The sequence below is a fragment of the Coloeus monedula genome (assembly GCF_965178545.1).
Source record: "Coloeus monedula genome assembly, chromosome: 3".
NCBI lineage: Eukaryota > Metazoa > Chordata > Aves > Passeriformes > Corvidae > Coloeus > Coloeus monedula.
In genome coordinates, this window is record NC_138783.1 from 66,096,526 (window position 1) to 66,115,340 (window position 18,815).

Consider the following 18,815-nt stretch of genomic DNA (forward strand, 5'->3'; position numbering starts at 1 on the left):
TCTTCCTGACCCAAGTAATTCTCATATGTTATTTTCTCATCTACCTGAATTTTTTTCTTTATTTTCATATTCTGTATCATTTATCTTCTCCCTCATTTTCATTTTTTTTTAATAATTCAATTTGAAACAGGAATCAATCCCCTAAACATCGATGTCAGAACCAGTTTTTTATTCAGGTTTAAAGCTGACCTATAAAAACATTGCACCCTTCTGGACCACATGATCTAAACCAGACAGGTCACTCAAGGTGTCTCAGAGATTAGCTGGCTGAACAATTCTTTTTGCTTTCTTAAGACACCTCATCCTTGTTTCTTTTACCCTTCAAAGTCCATTTCAGTTACTGCACCTACTTCCAGTCCATAAAGTAATAGCATTAGTATTCTGGTTTAATACAGTAATAAAATATCTCTAGTAGGAAAGGACCCTTAAGGCTCTTAAAACAAAAATAAACCATGTGATTAAGTGCATGATCCAGATGCTCCCTGAACTCTTACCACTTCCCTGGGAGGCCTGTTGGAGTGACTTACCACCCTTCTGCTGAAGAACCTTTTTCAAATATCCAATCTGAACTTCCCCTGACTTCATTCCATTTCCTTGAGCCCTGTCACTGGTCACCAGAGAAATGAGATCAGCACCTCCCCCTCTGCTGCTCCCCTCAAGGAAGCTGTAGACTGTGATGAGGTCATCCCTCAGCCTACTTTTCTGTAGGATGAACAAGACAAGTGACCGCAGCTGCTCTCCTTGTACATTTTTCCTTCAAAACCTTTCACCGCCTTGGATGCCCTCCTCTGGACACACTCCAACAGTTTGATGTCCTTATATTGTGGCTCCCAAAACTGCACACAATAGTCTCAGTGAGGCTGTACCAGCACAGAGCAGAGAGGGACAATCAACCCTTGATGGGCTGGTGATGTTGTGCCTGGTGCACCCCAGGGCATGGTTGGCCCTTTGCTGCCAGGGCACTGCTGACTTATACTCAACTTGCCAGCAACCCAAACCCCCAAACCAAGATTATCCATCGAGGTTGATATTAAAAGCTTATCTCAATTGCCTTGCTGCTTCCCTCTGATAGCAGGAATTTTTGCTGTTGTTGTTGTTCTGTCCCAATTGCTGTTGTTCTGTCCCAACCATATTACTTGAATGAATTGTTTTTAAACTCATGGACAGTGGGTTGTACTAAACAACACAGCTCAGATGTAGTGTTTGTGGGAAGCCCCCCAACACTTACAGATATCTGGGAATAACGTAGCACTGTCATACTGCTTTTACTCTGCATTTCCACATGCATCTGTTACTGACTAGTGCCAGAAAACAAGTCTTCAGACTATATAATGTGCATTTTTCTTCTTTCACTCCCTGCTTCTAGGCTTTCCTTCCTTCTCTGTCTGGTTGTCTTTTCTCTTCTGCCTGGTTCTTTATTCTTTCATCTTGCCTTTCAGCTAAACTTTCTCCATTAACTTTTCCTCATTTTACTAATACTATTTTTTCAGCTTTGTCTCTCTATAGTAGCTCTCAAAATGCAGTGAAAAAGTTGTTACCACTCCTTAGAGAACTGAAACAGACAAAGCTAATTGCATTTTGTTGAAGGTGTTTCATTAAATTTATCTTCACTTTTCATTCAAATACTTGTAGAAAGATTTGCATAACCTTACTTACTTACTTTGTTTTATGTGTTATTGGTAATTTCCCAATACCTCTTCTGCCATGGTAAGAGCCCCCTGTAATCCTTATCTTGAGTATTGGAAAGAAAAAGTCTATGGTTCTTTGATATTAAGAGAAAACAGAAAATAAAAACTTGGATTTCTCCTTACACACTCAACTATACTTGACTATACTGTAACAACCACCAAAGTAGTTTCTTGGTTTCTCTACAAGTGCAATGGAAGTCAGAATTGTAAGCCGAGGATGTAACTCTCCTTGTACATCTTCTTTGCATTTTCTGTTTTTACTGAATTTTCTGTCTTTTTGAATCCAGTCTCTGTTATATGGGAGTGTTTTGTTTTAATTGGAAAGGGGTAGGTAAATTCTATCCTTATTTCACATTTGTTCTTTTTTTGTTTCCCTTCAGCATTGAGTTCTATACTGTTTTGTGCAGCATTACTAATCAAAATGTCTTAAACTACAGTCTGAGTTTAGAGATGCCTCTAACATTTATGCAGTCCTAGATGGAAGTTTTAGTGAACCCTCCAGTGCAAATATTAAAGGTCTAGCTATCATTTGCAGTGACTTTAGCTCTTTTCTTTGCAGCATTTTTGATGTTTCTTCAGCAGCTGTAGAATATAGCATTTCAAGTACAGTATCTAAAACCAGTATAATTCATCTAAGTTGCCTTCACTCAAAAAAACCAAATAATTTATGGCAAACACATATTCTTAATTTTATGTTGACCCATGGGATTATTGCTTGATTAACAATTTTCATTTACCTTGGAAACACTTGGTGCTCTGATCATATCACTATAGGTCTGGATAATATTTACTTCCCAGTATTTTTCTGGTTTAGATGACCCTTTCTACCTGCAGTCCAGATTTCTAGATACAACTGTATTTGGCTGATTGTGAACTGGATAGAAGGAAGTGTCAATTACAGTGGGTTGGTTTTACTCCTTTGTTTGTTTTGTAGCAGCAATGCCCACGTTCATCTTATTCCAGCCACTGTAAAACTACAATATGTGTCTTGTCTGAAAAAGGTTATATTCTAAATGGCAGGTACAGAAAATGAGAAAAAAATATATAGCATGCTTCTCCAGAATGAGCGGAGAAACTACAAACTCCACGTTCATAATAAATTAGGATGGATTGCTAATCGTGCAACAGCTTAAATTAAGGGAAGGGAAATTATTATTTTAGCATTCTTTCTCTTTTTAAGGTATTTACATTTTTATATTTAATTGATACTTATACATGTTATAGCAATATAACAAAAAAAAAAGAGGTTTGCTAAATTTTTGAAATTTATTTAAATGTCAGTCACTTTTCCCACTGAAATACCTACTAAAAGGTCTTCCTACTTTCTCAGAACCCTTTCTGGTTCACCACTACAATACTTGGTTGGTTTGTACCTCCTTTTACTATTCCTCCATGCAAAATATTATGCCTTCAACCTGTTTAATGGATTATTAGAACAGACAAATGTAATTTTCAGGTGCTAACAAAAACGTTTAAACACATTATAACTTTAAAGCTGCTTGAGACAACCAAACAACGAAAAGCTGTTGTAATACTTTGTAATTTGAGTTTCTTCCCCCCCTTTTTTTTTCTTGTGAGGAATAAAAATGTGGGAAAAAAAATTTTTAAAAAATTTAAAAAAGAAAAAAAAAAACAAACCTTATAAAACGGAAACCCCTCAACACTAATGACAAAAATTAACTTGGGGGCATTTGGGCTAGGATCAGAGCTTACCTGACATTCTTTCTACAGAAGTATCAGGCTTTAGAAATCTTATGGCACAGCAATAGCTTCTCCTCTAGAGAAAAAGTTCTCTAAACAAATCATGAAATAGCATAATAAAGACTAGTAAAGCAGGAACAAAGAGCAAGAAGTATCAGGAATGAAGCTAGAAATTGTACAGATACTATTTGGGAGATATTTCAGAGATGCACAAGAACCAAAGGCAGTGTAACTATTTTTGGTGTCCTTAACTTCATTTGATGCAATATACAGGTATTTGATGCAATATACAGGTATTTCTTAACTGAGGTTTTACTTTCATAGATTTAGATACATTAAGACTACATAAAATATTTTTCTATGCTTGGTTTTCACACTATTGTTTTGTTTTAATTTGTTCTAAATCAGAGAAAAATGAAGAAAAACACAATTTTCATACTTGTTATTGAAGAATCAGAAAACCAGAGGAAGACTTTCTACAAAGTTATTTTTATTGTACTCTATTGTAGTATATTAAAACTATTGCATTTTACAACATTATTCTGTTAAAAAGTAGAGAAAATACATGAGGATCATTATTTTTTAGCAATAATTTTGAGTATTTTGTATTTCTTAATTTGTTACATATTCAATATACACTATGGCTTGTAATATGTTTTAAGTGGATTTTAAAAGAGGATTCATTTTATCTAGGATCAGATTTTATAAACATATACAGAGGATATTTTACCGAGCTCCTACCTATAATTTAAAAACTCCACAAATACTGCATGTCATTGTACTCTGCAAGCAGGCTTTTTAGATGTTCTCAGGAATGCAAAGTATATATTACCTGGCCTAAACTGCAAAAAACCTTAATTAGAGGAGACACTTCACTGCATCTGCTTCTGACAGGTCTCGGTGTGAAAAAAAGGACCTGTGAAGTATGTTGGCAAACTTGGCTCCAGTGACCATGAGACAAGAAAATTTTAGACACTGGATCCTCAGAGAAGTTAGTAGAATGAACAGCAAATTACAAGCCTGGACTTCAGAAGTGCCTCTTGATGAAATTCAAATGCACAACAGGAGTGCATGGAAAATGAAAGCAGAGATGAATGACATGGGTGATGTATAGAAACATTGTCCCAACATACAAAAATACAAAGGTCAGGTACAGATGAAGTCAGCAAGAGATTTGATAGTAAAGAAGGGTGTCTGTAAATACCTTGGAAGCAAGTGCAAAATTTTTGAAAGATTTTGTGCACTGCTCTAAAAAGCTTTATTTGGCTTGGCTTGTTTTTTGGTTTTTTTTAGCATGATCTGTTTTGAGGATAAGTTTAAGGTGTAATACTGGAGGAAGCTCTACAATGTCACTGAAAGGCCGCTCTGTCCCATCTGTATTCATGGTAATTGGAGGAGGTTTCTAAAAACTGAGAAAGTCAATTTCTATGTCCATCCTCAAGAAGAAAGATGTAGGCACCTATAGACTGGTTTATCTTACCAAGATTATGGAGCAAATTTGCCAGGAACACACATGCTGGATCACTAAAAACAGTGAGGATAATAAAAACTGGAACAGGCTAACAAGAGAGGAACCTCCACAAGAGATGATATTTAAAAACTAACTGGGTATGACCTCAATGGTCTAATCTAACTGTGCAGTTGACCCTGCTTTGAGCAGGGAGAGTTGGATCTGTAATTTCTAGGATTGTAATGACCACAGTAAAATAAGCAGCTTCCTGTGCTTTTCCAGCCACACCTGTCTAAAACAACATAGAATAAACACTATTAAAAAAACTTTTCCAGTTATTTGAGATTTGGACTTTTGACTGCAGACCACAGAGAAGCCAAAAATTAAATGTAAAGGTGTCTGAAGGTTTAATAAAAATCTAAATAAGATTATGGCTATTATTTCATTGTCAGTTTCTATTAGAGCATTTTTCCAGCTCAGGAAGGATTTATATATACTGTAGAATTGAAATGACAAATGTGAAATTAAATTTACGACTAAAAGGTGCACATCCAAATATGAACAGCTGTATTAAAACTAGTAGGGGAGCTGAACTAAAATAATTTAAAAAACCCATGATTTAAATATTTTAATGAAGGTTCTGTCTGGTTTTACTAGCATTTGGACAATAACTTTGGCTTTGCAGTCTCGTATATTGCACCTTTTTTCTCTTACTTACTGTTATGGGAGTTGGAATATAGACTGTCCAGCTCCTTTGTTTAACAGGAATAGTCTCTGTTTCCATATTCACTTAGGGCAAAAGGAACTTTGTAAGGTGCAAGTTACCAAGATGACCTTATAGTATTCCCCTGCACCAGGAAGTCAATTTATGAGTTCAGAAATGCACTGGCTGTTTTTCTGACTTCCTGCTGCAAAACCATAGTCCTGCTCTGAATTTAGTATCTCAGCAGAGAAATCAGGACACAAGCAGGAAATAGATTACCCTTGGTCTGCAGCCTTATGCATCTGCAAAAATACTTGCTCACCGAGAAATTCTGAATTATTCTCTGTATTTTAATCCAAACTCTAGGATCAGATTTTTATTTGCATGCATTAAATGAAAGACTACTGTTGAGACCAAAATCTCAAGGAAGAATAACTACTTTTAACTCTAATTGTTATCTAAATCTAAGTATAGTTTCATAAATACTGGCTGCTTTAATACCAGACAATCTGACAGAATTTTAGAAATTATAATGCAATTTTAAGTTTTAGACCAATAATTATCATTAAAATTAAATATGGTGTTTTTCAGTTCATTGAAAGGCACAGGTCATGGGAAGAGAAGAACGTGTTCAGTATTCTACTATAAATTTCTGAGAGACTGTACAACAGACTTATCAGAGGATCAGGATCTTAAGCTAGAAATGGTGCTGTGTTCAGTGTAGCTATACAGCATCCCATTTCAGAAATTTCCATTCTCTTCACATAACAACAGCATCACAGCAGGGAGAATGGTCACACTCACCATCAGTTTGCTAGTTGAGTGCTACTTGAACTTTTGAAATCTCCACAAAAAAACCTCACCTTCAAAGCCCCAACCTTCAAATCGACTTTTTTGAGCCACTTACACTCATGTTTAAAGCCAAGAGGGAAGAAGATTAAGGGGCAACAAGAGACACTGTTCTAAGAAATATGCATACCCAAAACAATTTACTTTTGTAATTTCAATATTTCATGCTTATCTCCTACCTGTGTGCAGGTATCTTGCGATCCCCAGCAATGAGGATAACATCACAGAGCTGCTGCTGCTTCAAGTAGCTCTCCATCTTCCTGAAGGTTTGCTCTGCATGGTGAACAGCCTGGTAGAATTCCTCAGAGCTGCACGAATCCATGTCACAGTGGGGTGGCAAGGGGTGGCTGGCTCCTGACAGTCTGTAAAGCACAAGAGAAACTCCATGTTGATAAGATGTGACCATGTGTTGACCTCATCACAGCTTCTAGAACCTGATACAAGTAAATCAATGCATCCTTTCCCTGTTTTCATCACTAGAAATGCAAGGTATAAAAATCTTACTACATTGGGAGAGAAATGGAAAAGTCAATCCTATATTTCCATTGATTCTGAGTGCCTACTCTAGTTCACTTCCTCAAATTCACATTCATTTTATACCACCCAGGAAAGAAAAATAAAATTCTAATTGTCTTAATTTGTAATCAATTGTGATTATTTCCACAATGAAAAACTACAAACCTACTTTTTAACCAGAAGACATACTAATACAAAGTGAATTTAGCCTGCAAAGACAATGACATCTATATTTAAAAGAAAAATAGAAAGAAACGGGAGAAAAATGTAATTTTTTTTCATTATATAGGCATCTATTCCTAGTTCAAAGTTACACAGTTCAGTGTTGCAGTGGAAAATAAGACAAAGTGTCAGGACAGCCTGACTAGCCTGCCACTAGTCCTTGAGGAAACTAGGAAACTATGCTAGAGTTTCCAAATAGTTCTCAACACAGATGACACCCTCTTCTTTTACAAATATGTAATGAGATGGATTCAAATGAAAGTCTTAAGATTATATATGACTTGTAGTGCTGAAAATTATGGATTTCACAGATGAGGCTGATTTTTTTCTTCAACTAGATACATACAAAACAGTTTACATAATCAATAAAAGAGCAATAGAAGACCTATTTTAGTCCAGCATATGAAACAGTATTATAAATTAATTCAAACCAATCTCATTTTATATAGATTCTATTGAAATATAAATATTAAGGAGCGCATAAGAAATGTTGCTTATTTACAGTAATAATACAACAAGGTTTTTTTCAATCCATACAAAACTCAAGGTTTGAATTCAGTAGGTACTACATTCAAAAACTGGTATTGAAAGACCTGTAAGAAAATGCAGTCTGCATTGCCAGTGCTTGGAAAAAATTGACAAGTGCATAAACATAATAATTCTTAAAAATCAGAATGAAATGTAGTTTTAAAATAAAAATAATAACAAAAAAAAACCCAAAAAACCCAACAACAAAAAAAAACCAACACAAAAACAACAACAACAAAACAACAAAGAACCAACCAACAAAAAAAACCCCAAAACCAAAACCAAACAAAAAAATTTTGAGATATGCTAGCAATTTACTTTTGAATTATGTTTTGTCTGGACATAGTCTGCTACAGTCATTGTACAGGGCTCAACAGGTATAAGGAGGAAGAGCTGGTCCATCTTTCTGTCACAGAAATCACTAGGCTTCACAGCACTCCTTTAAAGTAGCTGGAATCCTGCATAATTGAAGGTGGCATACAGATAATTTCACAGGGAACCAACACAGCTACTTCTGTATCTCACTGCCCCACCACCTATTGTGTGCCATGTACAGGTACTAACTTAAGAGAGTAAGTAAAGTGAAGTTACTTAATTTTAAATTATAACTCAAACTTATTTTAAAATAAGTAAATTCACTTTTGTAACATTAAGTTGGATAATGAAAAATTATCATTTGGTATAAATTAATTGATATTTTTATTTTCATGTTGCAAAGTTTACAATTTGCATGAGCCTGTCTATAGGAAACTGAACTGGCAAAATGTCATTAAACATGATTCCTCACCAGAAACAGTTATGAAGTGGTGATTTAGAAAGAAACATTTGTTTAATTCTGTTATAGCTAATCTTGTTATATTGTCAAGTACTTTATGCCAGATATTTCCTCCTGGATGAAACAAACACATTCATTCTGTGAGTGACATAATTTGCTTATGTGTTTCTATCTAATCTGGACTCCAACCATGTTGATCAGAAATCCAAGTTTATTTCCACATCTTTGGTTGATTAACAGATGCTTTGCCATAAAACTCTAATGATAGAGCTAAGCTCATTAGAATGGGCAGTAGGCAGCTATTTCAGCTTTTCTTCTTTTTTTCCCCATTTAACTTTGGTTGTAGCCATACACAGATTTCTTTAGTTTTATTGCTGGAGAATTAGAATGTCAAGTAATTTACAAGAAATAAATTAATGCCTAATAAATGAGGTTGATAGGTTTAAACAGACCCATTTCTTCCTGTCCTCTAGGGAATTTAGAAGTGACAACAACAGCAATTCTGAGAAAGGGAAGTAACAGGAATGAGCAGATCTTAATGGGTTCATACTGTTTGTTATTTCAGAAGATAGGTCTAGGTCAGCTTACATTTGAACAGATAGGATACTAGTCCTGAATCTTTTTGGCAATTCAAAATGCTGTCTTTTCCAGGTCAGAAAAAATACCCCAGTTAATTTATGCTTGTCCTGTGAAGTAAGATTGGACTGTAATAACCTTAGTCTATTTTGTTCTTGAATTGCTAGGTAGTGTTTGCCACTAATTTGGCTTTCTTTCCTGCTAGCCATTTATAAGCAACACTTTCTACCCTCTAACTCAGTATATCTGTGACTTAGCAAGTCAGCAACTGACTGCTCAAATGCAAGCCACCAAAGACACAGCATATTTTAAATATTATCATGAAAAATAGCAAGCAATAAGCTTAGTAGAAGACAGTAAGTTAGTATTTTATTTATTTTCTAAGCTTGCTTCTCATCCTATTCAGGCTCTATCTCTGTTTCATTACAAATGTTCTGTCTGCATAATCAATGCTTTAAATTCAGAGAGCAACTTGTTAAAGCAGGAATTAGTTAAAGCAAACACCATTCATTACCAATTACCATTTTGTGAAAGGCATATATAGGTACTCAGGGCCAATTAGCAATATGAAAATCACATTTTATCTTTGCATATATTGGTCTTGTTTAGGTGCAAGCAAATCGAACCACAAATGGAGTGAAAGGCTTGTTGATTGCATTCAGCAGCAACTCCAACACAAATTTGACTGAATATGCCCTGAGTCTTTCAAAACCCTTTTTAGCATTTGTGTACCTCAAAATCCTGTAATCAGTGAACTGGACAGACTCTAGGTGGAATTTTTCCATAATCTTCCTCAGATGGCAAGTGTAGAGCCTGAACTCAGTGTGGAAATTTCAAACATTTGGGACTTGTCCAGACTAAAACACTTTATCTGTAAACAACTTAGTTAACAGTACAGAAATAAGGAAACCAAACCTTTCTCAAGATTACAGCAATTATACTGAAGGGTGATACTGCAGCATGAGAATATTAAATGGTTCACAAAAATTATCAACATTGCAAATAACCAATAATCTTAAATGCTTTTCTATGAAATGGTAAACCAGAGTGCATAGGGCATAATTAAAAAAAAAAGAAAAAGGGGGAAAAAATTTCAGTGCTAAGAATAGCATCCTAACCTTAAAAGAGAAATGCTTTGAGAGCACAAAGGTGTAGAGAAAAATCCAGTCTTTGAGCCATCCCAGATCTTAAAATAGTGTAAATAGAAAAAAACCCTTAGAGAATCTAAAACATCTGATACCACAATGCTCCTCTTTTAATAGAAAAAACCCACTGGTTTGAACAAGAATAGAGAAATGAAAACCTTTAGTATACAGTAATGTCGGCGAGGAGTTAAAGAGAAAATGCCAGGGAAAAAGGGACTTCATACACAGATTTAGCAACCTATATCTTTCTAGTTAAGTAAATAATAAAATCAGTAGGTAAACCATATCCTGAACAAAAGAATAAAAAAGAAGTATTTTGAAATAGAGAATTCATATGATTTGAAACTATACCACATTTCTCTGTGTAAACAGAGGCTTAGATTTAGAAATGTTTCATTCTGGAAATATTCACAGAAGTGCAGAAAACAACAGATTCATATCACTGTGTATACCAGTACTTAGGTATGTTAAATACTCAATTTGAATACATTTATTCTTCATGCCACTGAAGCCCTGGCTCCAAATAAAGAACTCTTTAACCAGAAAATGTCATATAATTTCATCATTACCGGCATATTAAATCCTGCTGTATTTAACTTGTTTTTTCAGTTTTCACTTATGCAGTATTGATCATGCAAACTTATTCAAAACCTGTTCAATTTAATTTAGTGTATACTATCGGGTACATATCCAAAATACATACTCAAAATATATTCAGTTCTTCAGTGGAAAAAAACATTGCTTTGCTATTCATAACTTGCAAAACTAGAAGTATTCCATAAGAGTGAAAAAAAATCTTCACACCATTCTCTAAAAATTACTTATTGAATGCTTAGAAATCAATAGCCTGTGGAATTGCACCATCTAAGATGGACTGTCAGAAGTCATGGCTCTCATTAGTGATCACTTGCAAAAAGGCAAGAGGGAGTTTTATAAAGACTTTAAACAGTTTTCTTACTGCAACAGCAAGGCTAAAGTTCTGTTTGAGAACAAAAGCTATCCTTTTCACTCTGCTACCAGCAAACGTATCTGCAGCTACAGGCTCTGCCCAGTTTCAGCAGGTAGAACTGCCAGATAAAAAAAAAATCAGAATTTCAAATAGGACTTCTTAGTTTCACCAGTTTCACCCAGAGATGTAGTGCTGATATCTCAGAGATTCTTTTTCTCTGTAAAATAATAATAATAATAATAATAATAATTAAAGAGTCCAATACACATTATAAACTCTTTGTTCCACAGATAAATCTGTATAATGTATACTTTACAATGGTGTTTCCTCCTAAATGCAATTTGTGAATCAAGATACTTGTAATGTAACTCATTCTTTGGACACCATAAGGCATCATACAGTCATAGGACATCTGTATGCCCAGCAAAAATGCTCCATTGTTCTGTATTCCTGTACATCTTAAGAGCATTACCAGACACAAGAAACAAAATGCCAGCTACCAGTTTATTGTGTGATCTCAGACTAATTGTTTGAGGAGCTCTTCAGAAACACGGGAAGGACAGCGAGGAGGGACTACTGCACTACAGCAAACTGCTTCAACAGAGAAGAAATATTTGCCTTGTTTAGTGGCTGTATTGGGTTTGCATGGCCAGGTTTTGTTAGTGGGGGTGGGGCACAGGGAGAGGGCTTCTGTGAGAAGCTGTGAGAAGCTTCCTCCATGTCCAGCAAAGCCAATGCCAGGCAGCTTTAAGATGGATATGCTTCTGGACAAGGCTGGGCAAATCAGAAACAGTAGTAAAACCTCTGTGATAATATATTTAAGAAGGAAAAAAAGTTATTGCACATATGTAATTGCAGCCAGAGAAGAGCAGAGTGAGAACATGTGGAAGCAACAGCCTTGCAGACACTCCAGCCAGTGGAGAAGGAGGGGGAGAAGGTGTTCCAGGCACTGAAGCTGAGATTCCCCTGCAGCCGGTGGTGCAGCCCATGGAGAGGCAGCTGTGCCCCTGCAGCCCATGGAGGACCACAGGGATGCAGAGATCCACCTGCAGCCCATGCAGGAGCCCCATGTCAGAGCAGGTGGATGCCCGAGACGCGGCTGTGAACTTGTGGGAGCCCCGTGCTACACCAGGGCACTGGCAGGGACCTGCAGACCTGTGGAGAGAGGAGTTCATGCTGGCGCAGATTTTCTTTGATACGACTTGTGACCCTCTGGGGGACACATGCTGGAGTAGCCTATGCCTGAAGCACTGCAACTTGTGGAAGAGTGACCTGCTTGCAGCAGTTCATGAAGAACTGTTGCCTGTGGGATGGACTTATGTTGGAGAATTTCACGGAGAACTGTCTCCCAGGAAAGAGACCCCATGCTGGAGCAGGGGAGACTCCTCCCTGAGAAGTGTCAGGAACAACGTGTGATGCACTGACTGTAACCCCCATTTCCCATTCTCCCTGCACTGCTGCATGGGAGGAGGTAGAGCTTGGGAAGGAGTGAGGGGTGGGGGAAAAGTGCTTTTTAGATTTATTTTACCTCTCATTATCCTGCTCTGACTTTGTTAGTAATAATTTCAATTAATATCCCCAAGCAGAGCTTGTTTTGCCCTTGATGGTATTCGGTGAGTGATCTCTGCCAGTTTTTATCTCAACCCATGAACCCTTCACTATATTTTCTCTGCCCTGTCCAGTTGCAGAGGGGAGTAATAGCATGGCTTTGCTGGGTGTCTGATGTCCACCCAGGGTCAACCCACGACAGTATGTGACAGGAGAAAAAAGCAGAAGTATGATTAGAGAAGGAAGTCTTTGTTGGCAGCATGATTTTTCCAGCTTACTAATAAAATATACAAAGCTAGGCATCTGTTTTAGTACAATTCAAAATACTCTCAGTTGGATTTTTTCTTATCTATGATCCTTCACCAGATAATGACCTAACCTAAGCTACAAGCACAGACCTCTCTTGCCAGTGGTGATAAACCAACACATAAAATTCCATAGCCTCCTGAAATACTTGGGTTTTTTAGATTTCAGTTGTTTGTAAAATGTCTTATTTTTGCCTTTATGTGTTGTAAAAATAAAATGTTAAATAAAATTAATTCAAATAATGATAAATTACTAAAAAATCTCATTATTCTAAAAGCAATTACTTACAGAATTCAGTAATATTGATGACAAATTTTTTAGCTTCCCTCAGTCTTCCCCTAGTTTTTTCCAGAATTTATTACTTTTATTGATGAAATGAGTTTGTTCCATGTCCTATGCCCTAGGAACCACTTAAACTGTTAGGATGTGTGGCTGGTTCTTTAAGTGTTCAATTGATCCTTTATCTCTTTGTACTTTCTCACCTTTTACCCTTTACAGTCTTCCAAACAGCTACTTCAAGATTCCTATCTCCTCTCCTCTTTCTCCACAGTCCAGTGTCCAGACTTAAAAATAGCACAAGCTTTTGCTCACCTCCACTAGTACTCCTACCAAAATTGTGCTCTATTTTCTGTCAGTATTACTTTCAGCATCTCTCTCCAATACTTACAGGTCCCAGCAATTTAGATTCCAGGGAGGAACAACTAAATAGGCTCAGCAGTCCAACACTGCCTTGGCTGATATTCAAAAGATGGAATTTCCAGATAAAGATTGAGAGTGAGCAGCAGCAATCATCAACAGAGTCATTTCAAACTTTGAAAAAGGAACTAAAATATAATAATATAATACTTGCAGAAAAATTAAATATATGTAAAATTTGAAGTTTGCTGCTTCTGTGGTTTTTAATTAAGTCAAATGTTGGGGGCTTTGGATGGTGGGGCTTTTTTTCTTCAACAGACAGAAAAATGCCACATTGTAATGCTTTTATTTGACAAGGTTAAAAAATTTCATTTTGATAATGTTTTACATTACAACTATAAACTGTCTTAAAAGACATAGCAAAATATTTATCTCATAAGGAAAGCTTTTATCAACTTTATTCAGTTATGAATTTTCACAAAGATGTTATACATAAAAGTATGCTGATGCATAAGTTTCCAACTGAAAATGTACAGGTCTGTACTACTAATGGGGATGTTTACTTTCCAATTTATTTATTCTGAGAGCTAAAATGAAAGGTAGCCCAGACAGAAATGGTGCCATTACTGAGAAAATATCCATTTTATACAACCCTTCCAGTCAAAAAAGTTTTTAGCAACTGTTTTGCTCAAGTTATGCAAAAGTCCTCAAAGCATGCTTTTAGTAAAGAGTAAGTCTGTGGAACTGACTTCATTTAGTTTCACATATGATAATTGATTCAATTTGGTCTTTCAGTATTAGTTTTGTATTTTGGATGGGGTTTTTGTTTGTGTGTGTGTTTTTGTTTCATTTTAATTCAGAATTTCAGATCTCATTTTAACAGCTCTTGAGACATCTAATGTATAAGATGACTAGAGACATCACTCAAAAATCACCATCACAGGCAAAAAAGAGTCAACTTGGTGAAATTAATTTAATTCACTAACAATCACAAGAGCAGGATAATGAGAAATAAACACGTATCTTAAAACACCTTCCCCAATGATTCCCTTTTTCTGGGCTCAACTTTCCTCACAATTTCTCTACCTTCTCCCCCTCAGCAGCACAGGGAGATGGGGAATGGGGGTTGTAGTAAGTTCATCACACTTTGCCACTCCATCCTCCTCAGGGGGAGGACTCCTTACACTCTTGCCCTGCTCCAGTGTGGGTCCCTTCCACAGCATGCAGTCCTTCAAGAACTTTCAGTATGGATCCCCCATACTACCTACCAGGAAACCTGCTCCAGCATGGGCTCCTCTCTCCATGGGTCCACAGGTCCTGCCAGGAGCCTGCTCCAGCACAGGCCTCCCAGAGAGTCACAGCCTCCTTCAGTTGTTCACCTGCTCCAGCCTGAGGTCCTCCATGGGCTGTAAGTGGATCTCTGCTCTACCATGGTCTCCCATGGGCTGCAGGGACACAGCTGCCTCAACGTGGTCTGTACCACAGGCTGCAGGGGAATCAGCTCCAGTGCCTGGAGCACCTCCTCCCACTCCTGCACTGACCTTGGCATCTGCTGGGTTGTTTCTCTCACATGTTCTCACTTTTTATTTTTCCCTGAAAATCCAAAATCTCCAAATCATGACTAAAAAATGATAAATAAAAATTAAACTGAAAGTAAAAGAATTTCTTTTCCTGATAGCTGAGTTGCCTCATAGAATCTAAGACATTGAATACTTTGTTCTGTGTTCTTGTGTTCTTCACAACATTCACCAAACAAAGGAACATGTTTATTTTTTTAAATTCTTTTTCAAATCTACTCATTGTTTCTTACAGTGTCTTTGAAACATAACTAAGATCTCTTAGTGTTTCTTCTCATCATGTAAAAACACAACAATTTACTGTAGTGTAACACAGCCAAAAATTCTTTCATATCTAAAATCATTCTCATCCTTTCTGAAACTCATTTCAACACAAAGATGATCATTTTATAAACCCTATTTCAAATTCCAAACACTTCTTAAAATCCAGAAAAAACTGTTGAAGGAAAGCTGATTTTTTAAGGCTCATTATACTGGTTGTGCCGGGCACCTGACAGCTACAGTAATAATGGTACCACTACAAACCTCTGTCACAAGTTAGCAGCCATCACTTCCTTGACAAATTACACTTTCTGCCCCCCACCCCTTATCTTTGACCTATTCTGCCTCCAAATAGTCTTGCTATGCAACAGAAAAAGATGCTGGTGGAACTGCTCTCTCCCACACAGAGCTAATGCTACATGCACTGCTTTTTCAGCTGCCCAAATAGTTTGTTCCAGGTGTTCCTGGAAAACCGATGATTAACTAAAATGAACAGAGGTCTCCTAGCTACACACAGTCATATTTTAATGACTTGGACACATACTGATATATTTTACACATTCACATTGCTAACAGAACTTTTTATCATATTGGATCTTGCTGTATGAATTTATTTTTTGTGCCACGGAGGATACAAAAAACAAAGAGTCTACAAAAGCCCTGCAAACAGATCCTAGGTGCCTGTAAACCTACACTACTGTGAAGTTACAGGTCTGTACTACTAATGGGGACATTTACTTTCCAATTTATGTATTCTGAGAGGTAAAATGAAAGATAGCCCAGACAGAAATGATGCCATTACCAAGAAAATATCCATTTTATATACCCCTTCAAGTCAAAAAAGTTTTTAGCAACTGTTTTGCTCATGCTATGCAAAATTCCCCAAAGCATGCTTTAAGTAAAATGCAAGTTTAGTAAAATCAAGTTGCTTCCTGAAAGGAGGCAACCTGTTCTTCCTGAAAACAATCCAGAAAAGACGTCACAGGAAACCTCAATTTTTAAAGACATACACTGTTGGAGAACAACCAAGAACAACAACTACCTTTCCTTAAGTTACTGGCAGCAGTATTTCTCTACTTCTAGTGCAAGAGTGAAGCGAGCCTGCTTCATTAGAGTACAACCCAGCTGCTCAGCTTTCCTTCCCTCTTTACTTTTATTATCATAGAAGTAGACAAAATTCCTACAGGAAGGAAACAACTTTCCTGAAAGGAAACAACTTTTCTTTAGACCAGGAGTAAGCTTCTTTTAGAAGTAAGTAAGGTTCTTTCTTCAGATAGGCCTTCTTTCTCCATTCTTCCCCATTCCATCAAAATCATTGCCCTCATTCACCATGTTCAATTAATGAAGATTTTGACTCTGAGTTGAAAAAAAATATATATATAACTGTGCCACTGCAAAAATGAAATCCCTTATATTTGTGAGACCGCTTGCTTCTCATTAAAAAAAACCAATAAACCAATGAAAGTTGATTTATTGTCTTCCAAGCCTCTTATGCTCTTATGGCAAATAAATACATAAAACAGGAAAGTGTCCTGCATTCATCACAGGCATCAAGTATTCACAATGCATTCACAGTCTATTAATATTTTAATTACCCAGTTGGTAATGCAATGGGGATACACTACCTCCATTATGAAGACAGACTGACACCATAAAACTTTTTTAATACTCTGGTTAAGTATTTTCTAGAATTTTATGATTCCCCATTTCTACCAATCGAAAGTTGAATTAAAAGGATTATTAGGACTCAGAAATTCAAAACTTATTTTAAGCTAACCTCAACTTCCCTACAGAAGTGGAAGTCCTCTCAGTGGGAGTTATCATCTGGGAAGTCTGAGACAAAGGGTAAAAACTGTACAGGAGGCTGCTATTACTGGCCTGTTAAATGCAAGGGGTTAGAGATGTATTTCCCTGTCTTCTTGCAGATTTAAAGTGCTCATGACATCTATTCATTCCTCTGCCTGACAAGCAGCCACAAGCAGACAGATGCAGGAAGAAAACCAAGTGGTAGATGCCACAATGAAAATGAGAGAAATTCCTTTTCCTTTCTTAATAGCTCAAAAAATTCATGGCGATGTACTGCGTACCACTGTGCACTATCAGCTGAGCACTGCTAGCAAAACCACAGACTTCACGCTCTCTCAAAGCAGACTTTCAGTTTCCTTGATGCCCAGTTGTTAATACATCTTATTCCAGATGACAAACTGCACCAAGCCTTTGTGGTTTACTTAAGTGGTCAAACATAACATAACATAACAACTAACATAACATAACATAACATAACATAAGTAGTTCTCCTATATCATTTAAGTATCACCACTCAGCATTTATGCATGTACTTCCAAACAGAATGAGATTTTTACAAACATACACACTAAAGATTGTACATTTGGAAACTGATGAAGCCAACACCACACACAGGAGAGTTTTCTAAGGTACTATGGAGGAAAACTCCCATAGCTTTCAGACAGCTCTGGCTATAATTCCATTAGCAGCTGTTATCAGTAGTGTCTAATTCTCCAAGAACTGCCAGTTTAAAACTTCATAAAATCAGTACCATTGCCACTGACATAGCAGCTTTCTTCTATCCCATGCTACTCAGAATAATGCAGCTTCAGATTATAAAAGAGCAGTGCTGGATTTACTAGTGAGACCCCTAAGATAGAGCTGCTTTTGCTTCCTTCTGTAACAGTGCCCTATTTTCTGAATGGATGGCCTGCATTATGCCTAAGAGAGATGCTTGTGTCATGTGTTAACTATCTTGTCATGACGAATGGCCGTATCTATATGGATAAACCAAGTAAATTAGCTCATTCAGAGTGTGTGCACAAATACATACAAGGATGCAGATCGTTTTTTTATTAAGAGACATTTTCTTCCAGCATTCCATTTGTGATATAGGGACTTTATATAAATAGAAGTTATATATGTGAGTGATGGCAATGACATTCAAAAAAGGATAAGCAAATATTTTATGAATATTGTGCTTAGTATACATTTCAATAAAATTTCATTGTGCTACTATATTATGTGCTGATATTCCACAGCATAGGTAGCATGTCAGAGCTTAAAACACATTATGACTGCAATGGAAATCACGTCAAGGACCGCTGGAAGCTGAATCTTTAAAATTCCCAGATTAAAATTCTAGTTCAGTTAAGTACAGCACTTGGTGAGGTGGGAGATCACAACACACATGTGTGCACACGCTGCCCTTCAGTAAACCGTATGAATGATTCAACCCATGCCCTGTTGCAAGACAAGCTTTTATGGAGCCTGCACAGCATTCAGTGGAAAGCAGCATACAATCTCTTCCTGCTATTTGTTACAGATCTATCAAGTGTCATATATCTTTTGGTGACTCTCACAAATTTCACAGCATCTG

The 18,815-nt window shown here is 36.7% G+C and overlaps 1 protein-coding gene across 2 annotated transcripts in view; it reads right to left on the reverse strand.

Moving 5' to 3' along the window:
- Positions 1-18,815, reverse strand: part of KLHL1 (kelch like family member 1) — a gene marked incomplete at both ends in the record, with an annotated part of 190,081 nt that overhangs the window by 122,612 nt on the left and 48,654 nt on the right. Inside the window, one exon of one of the 2 annotated variants that reach the window (XM_082279273.1) lies at positions 6,571-6,753. The exons of the other annotated variant lie outside the window; for it this stretch is intronic. Coding sequence (XP_082135399.1) covers positions 6,571-6,753 — 183 coding nt within the window. The remainder of the gene's footprint in view (positions 1-6,570; positions 6,754-18,815) is intronic. 2 annotated transcript variants of the gene reach the window in all.